At 41.8% G+C, this 18,814-nt stretch overlaps 3 protein-coding genes across 3 annotated transcripts in view; 1 reads left to right on the plus strand and 2 right to left on the minus strand.

Annotated features, from left to right (window-relative positions):
* The window catches only part of LOC126558678 (pancreas transcription factor 1 subunit alpha), a 396,742-nt gene that overhangs the window by 335,649 nt on the left and 42,279 nt on the right, over positions 1-18,814 (minus strand). The gene's annotated exons all lie outside the window — the stretch shown is intronic.
* The window catches only part of LOC126558880 (uncharacterized), a 204,381-nt gene that overhangs the window by 152,428 nt on the left and 33,139 nt on the right, over positions 1-18,814 (minus strand). The gene's annotated exons all lie outside the window — the stretch shown is intronic.
* LOC126565773 (cathepsin L2-like) lies at positions 666-17,353 on the plus strand. Its single transcript, XM_050222984.1, has 5 exons — positions 666-1,058; positions 1,184-1,336; positions 2,671-2,961; positions 3,154-3,283; positions 17,214-17,353. Exons 1-5 carry the CDS (start codon positions 666-668, stop codon positions 17,351-17,353), a joined length of 1,107 nt encoding a protein of 368 aa, XP_050078941.1.

The following is an 18,814-nucleotide window of genomic DNA, read 5'->3' on the forward strand; positions in this document are numbered from 1 at the left end:
TTTTCTATTCTTTAAGAACTTTACTAGTTTGGTAAAAATAAGAAAGTTGTTCTTTGCCTCTTTTTTAAGCAATTAACTCACGAATAACTAAAAACGGTACATTTCCTTTTAATGGCCACTTAAAAATAACGTTTACACTGAGGACGATAGCAAATTATTCCATACAGACTTTTTCAAATTATTTCTAGGAAATTAAGTAGGTCAAATGACAAAGTAATCGCACTTTCCCATTGCTGTTCCGGTTATGAGTTGGGTGAAGAAATAAAACCCACAACCAAGCCCTGCAGACGGAGAAACAAACAAATTAATCCTTCCGCTGTCGACATTTGCAAACACACTGTGACAAAACAAATGAAAAGGTGTGTAAAGCAATAACAACAAAAAGCAGTTGTAAGTGCCATCGTCAAATAACAACACAGAAGCCAATCAAATTGAACGGAATGAGACCACAAAATAAGGGCGAGCGTTAAAAAACACACTCACAAAACACACTACATGCAGCTTATTGCTGACAGAAGCAGCAAACCCGTCAATTTTTGCTCTACTGCTTTGCGGTTAGTTTGTGGCCAGTCGAGTTTATTAATTCGCCAGTTGTGCACCGTCTTAATAGCACGCTCGTTAAACGTGTCGCGCCAGACCAGTGCCTGTGCAATTCCCGGATCGTCATGAACATTCGTCGCGGTCATTTAATCCTGTACCTTTCCGTTATCGGGTTCGCGGTTGCCGTAGATTTTCCACCGGCTGTGAGTCGTGTTTCCTCGCAACGAAGCAAACCATTCCGGGGCGAAATGAAGCGTTCGCAGAAGCTGGTACCGAAGCAAGCGATCCTACAGTCGGTGGGCAAAAGATCACACGCACAAGGGGGACTAATTCCACTCTCGGAGGAGTTGGAGATGGTGGCAGCGGTAGACCCGATCGTTGCTGAAGTTGCAGCCGGCAAGACGAAATCAAAGAATTCTTCCGATCGTTCCATGTCCCCGGTAACGAACGAATCGCCCACAAACACTTCCATTCCTGCCATCGCAACCACGGAAAGTGATATGTTTCGTTCGTACATGGTAAGATACGATTCAAATTACGGTCGGTAGATGGATTCAAAATGATCGCCCACACTAATGGAAACCCATTTTCTATAACTCCCGCTGCCCATCCGCGCACTTCATACGGAAACTGCCACGCGCAGGAAACACACCGTAAGAAATATTATGCCAAGTATCGTGCCCAGCGAAGACGGTCCGCCTACCTGGACAATCTGGAGGAAATCAAGCAGCACAACAAAGCTTTCGAGAAAGGTAGCAATCGATTCCGCATGGCACCGAATGCGTTCGCCGACATGGTAAATATCCCTTCTAGCGTGCATATTAACTTCGGTTCATCTGGCACACTGAACCGTTCATAAAAGTCAGTTTGTTAGCACCGTCAACCGTGCATACACGGTCGCGATAAGAATGGTCAGGACAACCCTGATCAACATTCAACCATTTCAATGAAGCAGTACCGTTGGGAAGGTTTAGCCCCAAAATCTACACTGCCGGGCGAAATGTGTCAGGGTTTAAATTTTCAATATACTCTACCCGTATTACGGCGTTGGATTTGTGTGCTGATTAGCATCACATTTTAAGAAGCTTCGAGCCATCCGTGTAGGTGTTGCGGCGAACATAAGACGAAGGTTTATCAGAACTAATGGTCGCTGGTATATCCTTTGTTTGTGTTTTCCGAACGATTTCAAGGATAATCAGACAAGGCTGCCACTTTTACAAAGCGTCTTTATGATGAGAAATTATATATGAAAAATGCATAAATGTAGATGAACTTCTACGACAGAATGCAAAGGATTAAAGCTCGTGTTTTGACATGTAAATAATGAAAACGAAACATTTCATTTGCAATTTCTGGTAAGTCTATTTTAACAGTTATTAAAATGCACCATAAAGATTAGTTCTCAATTTCAGCTTTCAACGAATTTTCAAATTGCACCGAGCACTAGTACACCAACCTTTTGTACGTTTTTTTTATGCATCTGCAAATTAGTTTCAAAATTACACCCACAACATATCCTACCCATATTGAGCTGGACATTTGACGAAATAGATACTGCGTTTCATTACCAGTTGCTGTTGGTTTTCAAGTTTCCACGAAACAAACCGAGCAGCGGGGAATCCTTTTGAGCAAATTCCATAAATTTTCCCATACATCAAACTCCATCAGCAAGTTGGGGCACAACTTGCCCGCACCACAACATTCTAGTTCGTACACTCATCTTTTCTATCTTGCGGTGGCTAGGGACCATAATGAAAGCGTTTCCAACATGGTTTCCCCATTCCAGAAAGTTCAGTGTTTCAACAAGGATTCACTTTTCGCACTTCTGACCAGCAATGATGCTTCCGCCCACGATATGTGGGTGAAATTTAATCTTCCCGGTTGTGTGATTGCGCAAACGCATGTTGCATCACACTGATGTTGTATTGGCGTCATTGCAGTGCATGAAAACTAATCGTCAACGATCTATTTAATTATGGTACGGAGCGTGTTAATACACAATCCGCTTCTTGGCTGGGAAATATCTTGGCTAAGGTGCAAGCCGCAATCTATAAATAGTATCATGTGACAAATGAGTTCTTGGAGTACGTGAATGAAATGTAAACTATGCTCCTCCTTCTGTCCATTTAGAACAACAGTGAGTACCGGAAGCGCTTGATACGGTTAAAAATGGATCCACACCGTAAGGTAAAGTCGGACATATCGGATGAGATTGTCAGCTCAAGCAATGAGCTACCCGAGTCAATCGATTGGCGCGAGAAAGGCTTCAAGACTGGTCCGGCCAACCAAAAGACTTGCGGTTCCTGTTACGCCTTCAGCGTGGCGTACGCCATATCGGCCCAGCTGATGAAACACATCGGGCGGGTGGAGATGGTGAGCGAGCAGCAAATGGTGGACTGTTCTACGGCTACCGGAAACTTGGTGAGTAGTGAAACCCAAATCTTTAACTGTAAATAATATTTTTTACGCCAGATATTTGATGGTACACACCTTTCAGAGTCAGGGTCGTCCAGATAATCTGGACACAATATTTTGTTCGGTGTTTTGCAACTAGCAAGCAGTGCAAGTCTCCCAATCGTGCCTCATTGTTTCATTTCAATCTCTTTGCGACAGGGTTGCGGAGGAGGTTCACTGAGAAACACGTTAAAATATCTCGAACAGGCCGGTGGAGTGATGCGTGAGGTGGATTATCCGTACACGTCTTCGGTAAGTTTAGATGAAAGGAAGCGGTGCAAAATGTGTGGTAGGTATAAAAGGGGGTCATCACAGTTATTTGAAATCAGAAGACGCTGGTAGGTTTTTTGCTTGCTTGTTGCGCGAACCCAATTTCGCTTGAGTGCTGCGACAAGACGAGTCGCACAAAAAGGTAACACTTTTCAGCTGATTTGCCTGCCCACCCACTGGATCGCGGCGTTAACAACTTGGCCGAATCGAAGAGTGAAGCTGTAAGGGTGGCAAATAAATGACCACATCATGTATTTACTGAACTTTCGAGTGCTAATTGCGTGAAGGTCTGACGCGAAGACAGCTTTTCGTTGTACCGATGGTGTGTCGAAGCCAAACCACGACGGAACTCCGATTAAGAGCGACGAAAAGACAAAGAATTGTACCTTTCCCGCTTCTCAAATTGCATCATGTGCCGTTTATCGTAATTGATGAGATTCGTAAGTACTTACAGTATATCTTTCATGTTGGTTCTTCCCAAGGTGTTGTATTTTGATCAGAAAAAAATATATATTGTCTACAATAGCACTGTAAACGATGCACGGTTGGAAAAGTAAATAATGGACATGAAGTTCTCGCCTTTACAAGCCTGTCAAGCCTAAAGAGCAACGGAGACAAACGGGGACGAAGTGCAGGTGATTGTTTCTCTTTTAGTTGCCATTTTAGATGAATTTATTATATTTAAATTTTTGTTTATTTCCCTCTCGTTCGTTTTCTTCCCCATTTTCGACTGCTTTTTTAAGCGCCGGTACTGCATCTTGACGTGTGCGTAATCGGCATACGTATGGTACGCAACAACACAATGAGCTGTACCCACCGACGCGCCAGCTTGACGTACATAATTTAATGCACCTGCCACCCCGTGACTGCTATCACACAAAGCCGTACGGTGCATTGTTGCAAACCTACGCCTTACCGGAATCTATAAATAAGTCACTGTGTCGGACCGGGCCAGCTTGTTATACCGGAGGGTTGGGGGGTTCGAGCATCGGAACATTCGTGCTGTTGTCGTCGGATGACCGATAACAATCAGCGCACTGATGGCACCAGCGTTCCGACAAATGGTTTCCCGATTGTAGGTGAAGGGATTTCAAAAACAAACCGCAAGAGACCGACAGCGGGAGATTTCAAATTAAACCTCAATAAACAGATCCCTTATCAGCCGCGGGGAGACATTCAACACGGTGAAAGACGCATTAAGATGTTTACAGTAGGCCGTTCCATATAAACATGGACATCGTTAGGAAATTATGGGAAGGTAGTCCGACAGGGAGCATGCATTTTAATGAGCTTAGGAAGTGGGTAAGTCGCTTTATCACGATCCTATGTGATGTAGGATCGCAATCCGATTTGTGAGAAAGGAAAATAAACGGTCCCTTAACACTGTCCTATTTACTAGCATAGTAATCCCATTCGGAAGGTGAGCAGCACTAAACCTCGATGGAATTTGATTGTTAAACCAGCATTAACAACTGTATGCCTTGTAAAATCGAACAAAATTTGCATTACATCCTTCTACGTTTAAAGCAAATGACACAAAAGATCTGAAATAACAATCATATCTGAATTAAGATGGTACAAAGAACTGATAGCGCGATGAAAGTGGCCTTGATCTACTGCAGGAATATCCAATAGAGTATCGTCATTGAACAATCTTTTTCAAGACTCTGTTCAATACATCCTCGTCAGGCCTTGTTGTCTGTAGACCTTGTTTGATGCCTTTGAGCTTAAAAAGATGCCTCATCCATGAGGTGGCCAGCTCACCAGAGCAAGAGCGTAAATATTACGTTTTAAAGCCAACATCAATCGATACTTTTGAAAACTTATATTACATCTTGGACCTACAGTTCAAAGATATCTAATTGATCAATTTATCGGTACATGTGGAATAATTAGTAGAAGTTCAGGGATGTTCAGGCCTCCATCTTTGAATCATACCCCTATCTACTCCTGCATTAAATATTAAACGAGCAGACTGGGATCCAAGTTCATGGTGAAACAAATCCTAAGGGATATTCATCAACCTTCATAGATTGTAATTTTATATTGATTGGTAAGCTCAAAAGGGAATACAAATCATCATATTACTTGGAAGAATCGTGTTAAAGCTATAATATCAAATGTGACCGGAATATCAATATCCGGCTTACAAGGAGCATTAAACTTTCGTTACTTGCTACTTTGCTTTGTAAATAAATTGCAGTTGCAGAAAGTGTAGTGTAGTGTACCACTACACAAAACCGTACTTGGTACGTACCGCTAAGATGATAATTTACTTCAAACACATCCAAGAGCAGTAAACCACACTACTAGTTAGTAATCCACCGTAGAAATCTATCGAAAAACATACATCTCGACAGACCTCACAGCAGCCCAAGTATCGATGAAAAGAATGAAAAAGCAAATAGGGTATGAAATCGTCAGCTTCATGCTTGATGGCAAATAATGCGCTACGTGATAAACAAATGCTCCGCTTCCCAACGTTTGAACTTGAAACGCTGAATGGCTCACGGTCAGGGCTGGACGGAAGGAGAACCGACAAAGAAACGAACCTTTTATTCTAGGCAATGTAAATCTGCGTAAAAGAAAAAGCACACGCCGTTTACCGTTACCCAACATTGTAGCAAAATAAAATTCAAACATAAAACTTATCATAGACATATCTGTGCTATCGGCGGCCGAGGGAGAAAAAAAACAGCGTGCGGAACAAATAGTGAAAGCTTTTCCGAGCCGATGAAATGATCGTTAACAGAAACCCTCATTTTTTCTTCAGCATTTAAAGCAACTGGAACGGAACGCAGCTTGATATGAAAATAAGATGGTAGGGAAATGCGCAATGAAACATGTTTAAGGCGACCCGACGTTATCAATAAGGGACACAGCCCGCGTGTGTTCCCTTGGCAGGGTCAGCAATGGTAATCAAGCAATTTCATCGAACGGTACGGTACACGTGCGCCGCAGGCTCATTGCTAAAAGGAAACGCAATTTATAGCACAAAGCAAGAGGCAACATGCTCTTGATTGACTGTAATGAAATTTGAGGCAAAGCTTTAACTGCATTCTGTATTTTTCAGCAGCCGACAGAACCATTTATAGAATGATTAGATGTGGTTTATATGGTACATTACTACAATTTTGCAGACATTGCTGCTTGAGGTAAACTAGAGTGTGATTTCTCAAGAATACTGACAAACAACAAGTTCGTCACAAGCATAGCGGGTAGTTTAGTTTTACAGACACTTTATTGATTTACCCGCTAAGGAACACTCGTTTCTTAGAACGTTCTTCGCACGGATCTTCAACTGATTGGATGCCTATGAGTGTTGCATTTTCTTCCCACGCGCCTTGCACGGTCACTGATCAAAGCAAAGCATGTTAACAAAAGCCTCACTTTCACGCCCGTTGCAGTGATTTTGCAACCTTTCGACGACGGTGTAGCTGAGGACCGTTTGTTGTAACTTGAATGTTCATCCCCGTAGACGAACCAAAGTACTTACGACGTACGAAAGTTTTGCAAGAAACAGAATGTCACCATAGCTGGTAAAGAAAACGCAAACTGACTTCCAACACAAACGCTAACAAACCTTTCAACCTGGCCCCTTTCTCTAACAAGAAGACTTCAATAATCGAGCAACAAAAGGTGTTGATGTTTGGTGTGGAGCGGCAAGGAAGCGATAGAAAAGTTCGCTGCAAAAGGCGACCATGCCATGGGGCACGTGTCCTGGGCAAGCGGGAAAATTGTACAATATTTCCATTCTGGCTTTTTTAACCTTCCTATCCGTGCTTAAAAGATCCGGGTACAGTTGTGCTCAAATTTCCTGGAAAATAACATCCCCCTTTGCCGGTTGCAATAACACCGGACGAATACGCAGCGAGGCGAACTGCATCGAACGGAAACCGGCGAGCTCAGCAGACGCTGTGTGCTGTTTGTACAGAACTGTTCCCTGTGCCGTTCCATGCCCCAGGAAATCAAGGTCAACCATCACATAGTCGCTTGGTATGGGCGGGATACACTTTAAAGTGAATCTCCTGCACTCTAAATGCTATAATGCTTCGTTACGTCCGGAACTTGGACCGAGTCGATGCGGATGCATAAGTGGGGACGATATCGGGGACGGTTGTAAAGAGTCTTTTTTCTTTGCCTTCGGTCAGAATGGTACGGAAAACAACATGTTGTGCAGGGTTCCAGGGTTTCTTTTACCGGTGGTTTACTCAGGCGTGCATAAAACCTCATCAAGAATTGATTTAAAGTTTCAGCAGAAACAAAACAAACACACATGCGACAGACTGATGGTTTCGATTGTACTTCTAAAGACATAGTCTCCTGTAACTGACACGTGGACACACGTTTGTGCTAATCGAGGAAACAGTCAGCAGTGTTTATTAGGCTGATAAGGAAGTGCATTACCTTTCAACATTAAATTGTGGTATTTTTGTTGACCATAGAACAGACTTTCATTTACAAGCTGTTTTGTTTTGGTATTGTAGAATGATTTCAAGTGATAGCAAGGAAGTAATGGGAAAATTTCCTTTTCTCGGACCAGAACGGCACTAGTTTCTTTTCAGAAAGGAATTGGACGATCCTAGTAGATTCTTTGAACCTACTTCAATGAAAAATGGGAAGTCGCACAGCGTCTATCGGGAATTAGTTGTAAATCTTGTATCCAGAACTGTTTCTCTAGAGAGGATCCAAATATCCCAAAAAATGGTTTTTCCAGCGGATTTTTCAAAAAACAAGTAGAACTTGCTGTATCATTTTCTTTGCTACTTGGTGCATTGGTTTTATTGCAATTTAGAGGAGCAATATGCAGGAAAAAATGAGTTCGAGAACATGTTTGAAGATTCTCGTGTACCGAAAAATGTAGGAGAAAAACCTCTACTCTGTGTTTTTATTGAAACCTACCACACCTCTTTGCCACCAAAATTCATAAATATTGAGCATTCGTTAGCTTGAAGATTATAGCTCTATCCGCTGGAAAAGAATGTTTGGATTTGCACACAAGGTTTACCTAGAAAAAATACAGAATTTGTCAACATAATGATTCTACGATCTATCTTTCATTCCAACTCAGGCATCAACAGCCTTCAATAGCATTATCAAACGATGAAAATATGTACAAACCTTATCAAAGTATTGATTACCTTACCTTTTGACAAAAGCGCTACATTTTTCGACGAAAAACAACTTCCATCACTCCTTCGCTTTCCTTCCCGCTCGCGTGGAATTCTTGCCACCGACACCACGATCGAGCATGATCGTAAAGTGTGACGCTTTGTCCGGGAGTATCGGTACGTAAAAACTCTAACAAAACACACCACTGCACACTGCACTTGTTTATAAATAATGCTAACATGGAAAAGCAAATCAACACTCACTCACTTCACCCCAGTGTGGCGGCCACCGTATGCCCTTCTTCCCGCCCAAAATGCATTACACGCCCGGAGAAGGGAGACAGCTCACTTGTTCACTTCTGTCACTTTTCGCATCAACAGTTGCCGGAATATAAATATCATTTTCACTTCACATCAGCGTTCTTTTGTTGATGCACATACACAAGCACACACACACACACACACACACACACACGGTTCACTTTTGCGTTTGGCACGCTTCTACCTATCGCGTAGATGAGATGCGCCAACGACTGATACTAGAACCGTATGTGCTGGTTATGGTTTGCACGGTGCAGCATATCAACAGTCACGAAGTAAGAGAGCAAAGCGTATGAACAACACATCCTACGGGAAAGAAAGTAGCACAAAACAAACAAAAGTGTTAGCGACAAAACAACGAAAAAGATTTTTTTCTCTCAAATACTTGGATATGGAACACGTTATAAATAGCGCGCACGTCAGTGAATGCTATAAAGAAGCCAGTTGTATTCCTCAAAGTAATTCCCTTTCTCTTTTTTTTTCTCTCCGGACGTCCAAGATGTTGTTATAATTAAGATGCGTTTTTAAAATTCGATTGAGGTGTTTTATAAAGATTGTAAATTCCTCACGGCACCATCATTGGCGGGGTAACGTGCACCGACACACAGTTCCAAGATGCAGCAGATGAGTATAAATAACCATAAATTTTAAAACAGAACATCCCAACGAACTACAAGAAAGGTGTAAAAATGTATGCCTGTTTTCAGGAATAAGCAAAGAAGGGAAAATGATTCAGTGTCGTTATGTCTTACTGGGCGCCTCCATTAAGTTGAGCGATGCTCGTCCATTTATTTCACGCTCGCGTGAAAGAAGTCTAATTTTTGACATTGGAAAATTTGTTTTTAAATATTACTGCTCTTTTATTATATTTTATAAAACTAACAAAAGAAGAAAACTCGTCAGCGTCACTTTTTATTCTGACGAATAAATTTGTCTTCGACCATTTTGCGATGTGCGTATGGAGGAATTTACACGAGAGCTTAATAAAAATGTGACAATTTAAAAAAAAATTCACCCCCAGTGAAGAGACACCACAAAATATAAATAAAACACTTACTTGTCTTGTCCATTCGTCTTTTTTTTTACTTTCTTCCTACGGAAGATAACGAGCAACAAAGTGACTTCTAACGCTAAAGGATGTGTTCATGAATCCAGCGTCATACATCCATTTTTAAAAACACCATTCCGTTCCGCCCCATATTATCATGGTGATGGGAGGATTTCTACGAATCGCGAATTACTGGCAAAAATCTTTACTCTCAACCAAACGAGTCAGCAACTAAATTCATTCCACATCATCAACGAGGGCCGCCGCCGGTGTGGGATGCGAAAGCGAGCAGAAAATCGAGCATCGACAAATACACACTATCCTCCCCGTGCCGTGCAATAAAAGTTGTTCGCTACTTTCGCTTTCATCTTCACCGCATCACGAACACCGCTGGGCTTCGTTATTGTTTCAACTGCTGCTGCTGCTCATCGTCAACCGGATCCGGTCCAGTGGCGAGCAGGGCCGCGGGCCGACGCGCAAACAGGCAGGCAAGTGCTTTTCGTTACTTTCTATCTCAAAATCTAATCCGATGAAAGAGGCAGGAAATTTATTCTTGCCCAAAAGTGAGCCAACGTTTACGCGTACGCTTTGGAATAGGTCAAGAAGTGGCAGCACTACAACGGAAAGGTTTCATTTCGTTTGGCTTTTCTTTCGTGTTTTTTTTAGAGGCCTTCTTTTTCTTCATAAGTAATATTCGGTCTATGCACTTCATATTCTAATTTTCTACACTCACTTTACCACCCCACAACAAACACAAAAACCGGGGCAACACATAATTTGACAGCAGTGAAAACATGGCCAACTACAAGCATGTTGGCCGGTTGTTGTGGTAGAAAAAAATACGTACAGATGTAACAAATGTCACCTTTAAGCTCATAAATTACCCACAGCCTGCCGGGTGACTATAACAAATCGCGGTGAGGTTTGTGACTTGCTCTAGACCCCGCGTGTCGTTATGTTTATCCTGCTTATTTCCTTTTTCTATTTTGTCCTTCGCTTTTCATTTCCACCAAATGCTGTTGCTTGTTTTGCACAGATTTTGCACAGATTATTAAATTACATTGTTCTGCTGTTGAGGCGTTTGCATGGTTGAAGTTATGCGATCCATCCCGCCAGAACATTTCGAACAACAACATGCAGCACGAGCCACGCGATGGAGGCCAGCCCTTAACAGGATAATAAAACGGACGTTTCGCTGTAAAACGGGGATGTTACAAAAAATAGACTAACCGGCCGGTTAATGTTCACCAGCTTTGGAGGAAACAGGAAAAAAAACCAACACAAGCACGTAAGCACATTTCTCGAGCCGATTTACCTTACCGGCACATTGAATTTGATACTACGTTACGTAGTGTTACGGAGCGGTTAAGAATGCCGCGAACAACTCGACCGAAACCGACCAAACCGACCGTTCGACACGACCAACAAATTCCAACTGACTTTGGCGCTACGAGCACACGGCCACACAACCCGGGCGGGCCACCAGCATGCAGCACATGCTTGCAGCGGATCTCTTTCGTGAATGCTTTCTCTGGACATCTGTGTGTTGGGCCGTAGTGCTGCTGCTGTGCTCTCTCGCTCGCCGCGTTTTTGTCGTAGTCAGTACAGCATGGCCGGTGGTTGTTTTGAAACATGCTTCTAAAAGGGTGGTAGTGGGTGGCTTAAAGCAAATCAATTCAATTTGCCCTTACTTCTGGTTTGGGGTATTTTCTTTTTCTTTCTGATTTCGTGTTTCTGAAATGTAAATTAGAAGACGCTCTAAAACGCATTTGTTGCAACACCTTGCACCAGTTGGTTGGTCATTTCAATGTCTGGGACAGTGTCTCTAGTTGACCATTTGCAGTGCTTTGCTATGTTATGCGAATGTTTTTTAGAAAGTGTAACGACCCATGATGATGTTCTGGTAGGTTGCGAATCATTAGCAAAGAATTAGTTGATCAAATATTTCTTCCAATCCTTATTTCTTGCATATTGCTTGTCTGGTTCTGCATAAAACGATTTATTAGTTTTCCCCCTAATATTATGTTATTAGGGAATGATGATTAATGATTGTAGTACAACTTTATGCATTAATAACCTTTAAAAATTAAGCTTAAATAAATGTTTGGTCCATGTTGTTCTTATATACACTTTATAATGGATATTTATTATCAAGCTAGAATAAAATATGAAAACAATCAACCAAACACACTAAAATTTTTAAAAATATATAAAAACCATGTTCTTATTTGGATATGACTTAGAAAACAAATTTAGAATTATACCATTAAGAAAGTTACTTAAATTGGTTAAATTGTTGACATATTGACAAACAGTTACAAGAATTTGAGCCTTTTTCTGACATCAGACAAAAATAGAATATTTCTTCAGTTAAAACATATCAAAAATCCATTAAATTATTGTTTTATGTTCTAGAATCGCAATTTAATCCTTTCATTTTGCTCATTTTACTCTATCCGAATTCTTCCTACGAAACGACGAATGTTCGACACCCTTGCTTTCGCGCTGCGCACTCTTTCTCTCACTCTTTCTCACTCTCTTACTTGATTAGCATGCATACTCTCACTCACCTGTTGCTTCTGCTCGGAAGCGCACATACACCCGTTCGAAAGGGCGCAAATTCCACGCGACCCGAAGAGGTGTCGAGACACCGCGTGTTTGTAACATTTTTTTGTTTGTTTGTTTGCCTCCCGCTGCTTTTCTTCCCGCCCAGTGCCACCAGTGCCCAAGAGAGCACCCATTCCACTGCTGTTGATGTTGTTGATTAAATTCAAATAAACAGCACCGCGGGAATGCGCACGGAAAACGGAAGTTATCGGCGCTTGCGACCGTTACATACATACCCACTTCGCGCGTTGTACGGGTCAACATAAATGCTACCTTTTCTGGCCTAGAAATGGTCCACTAGCGAGCGGCTGCCCCGTGCCGAATGCATCGCCAACTCCTTCCTTTTGGGCTTTCTTCACGACAAACGCCCGAACGGAAGGAATAAGTCATCACACTGTAAAAGGGGAGCAACCACGATAAGGCAAAGGCACTCGTACACCCTGGTTCTACATCTGCACAGCTTTGGTCGTACCGTACGCCGGCAGGACCGTACACTGACAGGGACATAAATTTTCGATAATCCGGATTAGAGGCACTTGCGTTGTGCACTTGATTAGTGTAAAACCTGTAGCAGGACGGGAGACCGGGAGAGCCGGGCCCACTGGATGATGATGTTGTCGTTCGCTTTACCATGCTTTCTGCTGTCTGCTTTAAATCTTTCGGGGTGGTTTTTTAATAGTGGCAATAAGAAAGCGTTTTGTGCGTCGCAGTCTGAGTTTAAGTAAAATAAATGTGAAAAAATATTACTTGTTTAATATTTGCTGGTGTGGTTTTATTCACTACAGTTGCAGAAATACATAGAATGCACCTAAAATGCATAATTGTATTGTACAAAACTGTAGTTTGTTATAAAGTATTGAAAAGTGACTTGCTCATCGAAGCACTTTAACTTATCATTTAAAAGATAATTAATATTATAATAATACTTTTAATTTGAATCAACTGAAAATAATTTGAATAAACTTTATCCAAGAAAAAATAGAGAAAAACTAACTAGCTGTACTTTATTGATCAGAAATTCAACAATTCCAAAACTCATTTAAACCTTTTTAAAAGTTTGTCCGACCACTTGATTCCTTCGATTAAAATGCCAAACAAATTAACCTGCTAAATCACATTGATATTGCTTTGCGTGCATCTCGTCCACCCTTTACAGAACCGATCTAGCACCATCTGTCCTTGATAGTTAATTATGCATTTAATAAACACGCCCAACGAAACAAACCAACCGTAGTGTTGTTATTTTGGTTCCACGGATTAATTTCTCAATTGTGTAAAAATCAGTCAACAACAGTCGTTTTTACTACAGCCGTGTGTATGTGTGTCTGATGTTTACGCTACCCAAAGTGAGCATAAATTATCCAATATGACAACTAATCCACAATAAAGTTATCCCCCTCTTGGCAGAAGCTGAAAGGATGGTGTGGAGCACACTTTACATCGTCAGTGCCCATCCATCACGCTCTATGGCACCGTGACCGATATGTTGCGATCGACCACGCGCCTCAGCGCTTTCCTACTACAACAACACCGGCTTAGCAGCCATCCTCACGCACATCGACACTACTATTATTTATCCACATGGTTCGCTCGCACGCGTGTCATATTATGTGGGCTGGTTTAACAGCGGTGGCCAGCGAAAGAACACAAGATAAAATTCATTTCTTTTAAAGCTAAAACCCCACCAACGGGCCAGCACACGATGAAAGCCTTTGTATGTATCAAATTAAATAGTCACGACATTGTTTACCCAAAACAGTCCAACACCGCTTGGCAGTTTTTTTGAAGTGGTGTGCCAATTGCTTGGTTCATTAATTTCAACCCTCTTGCTTTCTTTATCTGTACTGACACTAAATGCGATCGAGTGCTAAATTCCTTCCTTCTAAAACCTGCAACACTCTTAAGCGCTCTGTTTGACCCGTGTTGGACTGTAAACACACACAAGAGTGTATGCAACCTATCCTACCGTCAAACCAATACCCCACAAGCCAATTATCAACTTTACGGGCGCGCGCGCGACAAATTTGGAAACCCGTTCGATCCGGTGGCTTCCCGAAGCGGAGACAACACAAACTTCCCAACCCCACAATCCCAGCGTTCGAATGCCGCGTTCGTTACGCCTGTTAGTCGTGTTTGAAGTGCATTTGGACACTGTCCAAGCTGGGCTGCCGCTCGGGTGGCGCTGGGAGAAATGGCAACGCGGAGTAAGACGGGTAAACAAGTGTAACTTTAATGCAGCAAATTGAGCAGCATTAGCTTGCCTATTAGTGGTGTCTTGAGACATTGCTACCAGGTGCTAAGTAATGGCACAGTAGCAAAAATTTAATGCTGTAGCAACGACAAAAACTCACTGCCTTTGAAGTTGTGTGTTCAGCAAGGAAAGGCATAACATAACCAGAAACCACAGAACTGCACCCTGGAGACGTGGCGTGCTGCGCTTGCTGTTGGGAAGCTGAGAGTCAATTAATTTGTGGTCCAGCACTATGATCACGATCGTCCGGTTCGGTGGTTTGCACGATATATGAGTGAGTATGGTGTTAAGGGCAATTTCCTTCCCAGCTTAAAAATGAGCTTAACGATGATTACATGGATGATGGTAATGATTATGTTGACAACCATCGAGGATAAAGCTTAATTGGTCTGCTGGAAAAAAAATCTGGCACATGTAATATATACACTTGATAATTTGATTTTATGTTTCAAACACACCGTGATTAATTGAGCAAAAGGAAAGGTGGGTCCTAATTTTTTTTTTATTCATAAAAGACGTCCAGGCCGTATTGCTAGGTGGGTCCTAATATTACTCAGACATTTTTCTTGTCTGACCCTTAGACACTCTAAAAATATGTAGTACATGGATAAAAAATGTCTTACTATTTTTTACAACTTACTTATTTGCACTCAGCAGCCAGGATTTCACCCGACTCATAGGCAGAGTATTAGTTGGGGAGAAGTTCTTGAGGTGGTAGAAGCGTTATGATACCTTGATATGATCGTAACTTCGGACAACAGCGTGAGCAGCGATATCCGAAGGCGCATTGTTCAAGTAAATCGTGTCTACTATGGGCCAAAATGGGTTCCATAAACTTCTGCGATCCAGAAGACTCCAACAACACACGAAATGCACGATACATCGTTCACTGATACATCCGGTAGACCTCTACGTGTACGAGTCCCGGATTATATTGGCTAGAAGCCAATACACTTACCTGTTTCGAATGGCGAGTGCAAAGAACTATATAGTTCTTTGAATGAACCACGAGCTAGCCGAGCGTTTTGGCGGTGCTGATGTCCTAGTCAACCTAGACAGTTGTTAAAGCCGGAAGGATGCAATGGCTAGAGCACGTGATGACGATGCCGAACTCTGGGGCATGATCCAGGAAGGTGCTCGTCAGTGGCACGAGGTGTAGAGGAGCACAGCGAGCTCGTTGGCTGGATCAAGTGGAGTTAAATCTGTAGAAGACCGGATGCAACCGTGGATGCAGGACTCGGTAACCCTAGACCGAGTTTCTTGGAAACGGAGGCCTGACCATGTCATCAAGACGTGCACAATCCTGATTAGGCTATGCAGCAGAAGCTATCTGCACGTAAATGCCATATTCTCAACAAGTTTTTATCAACATTTATTTTAAAAGAACAAGTTTTGCTACCAGTTTTATGATATACTGTGCGTAATGACGTGCCAACTTGTTGACTATCAAAACTCAAATAAATAATGAAGGAAAAGTAAATAAAAAATCAATCAAACGATCGAACGACCAAAAACAGAAACGATCTATTGAAAAATTAGATTAAAATTTGTTGCTGACTGTGGATCGATCGGCATTTAATAAAGCAGAATAAATAAAGGAGAATAAAGCAGCATTCTAATCAACATCTTAGACTGTTCTTTAAATTTGGGGACATCCTCCGATCTTTAATTTAGCAGGACAAGGGCCCGGCTCAGCAACAATCATAGCAATCAGCAACGCTATTTCTGCTACTTGAAACTAAATATTATCAATTTAAATTTATCGCGTCCTTAACACCATTCGACAGTTCCATTTGGCACAAACAAACAAACAAATATCCCACCTTCGCAGTCAACATGACACCAACAACTCCAAATATTTGTTTCAACCTGATAAAACAGAATTTACTTACCGCTTGACCTCGGAAAACAGCATCCTCGTACCTGTGTTCGGATCACAAATCAGATCAATTCGAAATATACGCTATGCCCCTACACGGTGCGAATGATCGCTTTCCGATTGCGTGTGGGCGTTGTTACGGTATCGACCTGAGTTCCTCTTCCCGTGCATTCGGGAGTGAGTCACGGATCTACCGACACGCAATGTGGAAGTGATCTCGTTTCCAGCATCGCAGTGATCTACGGCGTCTACACCGACACGACGGTGGCGGATAAAGATTGGAGACAGATATTCTGTTACAGCGGCAGCATTCGAAATATCGAAGCACGATTACGCCCTCGCACGAGTACGCCCCAGGTGAAGTCGTTCCTTTGCAGACACTTTCACACGGAGATTATTAATCGGGCTACCTTTGCACTTCAGTCAACCTGTGGAACGTAGGGAAACAAAATTGGAACCATATTTTATACTGTAGATTTAACATACTTCGCTCTTCTCTTACACTGCACAATATCTTCATCTGCTCTCATCCTAGGAGGGTGGGGAGTGGTAATTTTAACAGCAACCGCAACCGGATCTTCCAACACGTTACGCTCATCCAGGCTGCCCGTCACTGATCGCTGAATTCAATTGATTCGTAATTAAAATATCGTAAAATGTTTTATTACCAAGTGAACGCTCCGTGCGTTTGGGGCGTTTTCTTATTTCCCTTGTTTTTTTTTTTTTTTACAGGGAACTGCGAATACGATACACCGTACAATACAGCCATCATCGATCGGGTTTCGCGCCGACGAAACCAACTGTCGATAAGCTTCGTGATTGCGTGCCAAAACCACTGTCGTCTGGAAGTTTTGCAGGATAAGCAAGGTTGAGTCGCGAAACCGATAACCTCCATAACCAGTGTGTCTGTCTGTATGTGAGTTTTTGTGTATTTTTGTTAAGAAAAAAGCTACTTTTTTACGTGTTGTGGATTTTTGAGACGAAATAAAGGCATCAGGTATCGCTCAATCGAATCGCCTGGTATGAGCCGGGGGACTATCATTATCGTAAAGTACACTACTTTATGCAAATTAGTGACAGAAATTTACATTTTTAGCCGCATACCTGGTGCTTAATCAATCTTCGTTTCTGTGCTTTCGGCTGCTGGATGCTGTTGCAATTTTAGGACGGCAAGAAGGAAAAACTTTATTCATTCGGCAAGGACGGGGACGTCAGCACAGAACTGGATCGGTTTACGGTTGGTGTACGCACCATCTCAATCAAACCATTGATACAGTGCTGTGCGCGATTCCAGCACGAGTTCATTAGATGTGGATTATGTCTCCGCTGGGATCTTCGGTTGAGATGGCCTAATGATAATCCCAATGATAAATGATCACAGAAAGCATCTGAGCAGGTTATTTGTTTTTTTTTTCTTTTATTCATTTTAATCAATTTTATTTCACGAAGAGCGGCCAAACCGTATTGGTTACAATTGAATTATGAATAAAATATAGAACACCTTTCATCTGAGCTGGGAGACATTTTCTCCTTCGAGCAGTGAAGGGACCACCATATCGTATTATCCCTCACTTTTACCTTGTATTCTACTATAATCAATATTAGTCATGCCTCAAATAGTTATTTAACTATTAATGTTTATTGTATAAATAAATTTCAATAATAGCAATCGATTTTTTGTAGAAAAATAAAAAAGACTGTTTAGCAATTCAGCCAGGGCGTCCTTTTTGAAAAAATAACTGTTTTTTAAAAAGCTTTAAAATTCTTATAGCCATCTAAGGCTTACTAGACTTACAAAGACTATGCAGTTGGATTGGGCAGTCCTCAACTACGGAGAGTGGCCCGCATGGAATTTGACCACAGATCATACCGTGCATAGATTGGCGTCTGGCCGTTCCAATATCTGGAGGCCATGCTCCAGCAGGAGCTTGTTGTGCAGAGGGTTCCTAATAAATAAATAATTCCTCAAAATGATCCTCAACCACCCGTCAAGATAGCACAGCTATGTACAAAGAAGCTGAGACCCTGCTTAACAGAAACCGGATTCAGAAAATCTGGATCTTATATCTTATATCTTAAAGTTTGTCATCCGATTTTAGGTCAATTTTAACGGTGTCCATCGATGAATAGGAAGGAGAGTGAATTATGCACAAATTGTAAATATTGCCTTGTTGTAAATAATAAATGCAAATTATTAGATATGCTAGATATTTCAAGGAACATAAATCATAACAAAATAATGTATGGGATTATTCCTATTATAAAGGCAACATAGTGGACCTTACAGTACCTGCAGTAATACCTAAGGTATTTTCTATCATTCCCAAAGAATT

The sequence above is a fragment of the Anopheles maculipalpis genome, chromosome 2RL (assembly GCF_943734695.1).
Source record: "Anopheles maculipalpis chromosome 2RL, idAnoMacuDA_375_x, whole genome shotgun sequence".
Lineage (NCBI taxonomy): Eukaryota > Metazoa > Arthropoda > Insecta > Diptera > Culicidae > Anopheles > Anopheles maculipalpis.

Bases quoted from the DNA above. Each gene is read 5' to 3' on its own strand.
- LOC126565773 (XM_050222984.1), top strand. From the start codon at position 666: ATGAACATTCGTCGCGGTCATTTAATCCTGTACCTTTCCGTTATCGGG. The intron at 1,337-2,670 runs GTAAATATCCCT...CTGTCCATTTAG, and splicing joins CGAATGCGTTCGCCGACATG to AACAACAGTGAGTACCGGAA. The intron at 2,962-3,153 runs GTGAGTAGTGAA...TCTTTGCGACAG, and splicing joins CTACGGCTACCGGAAACTTG to GGTTGCGGAGGAGGTTCACT.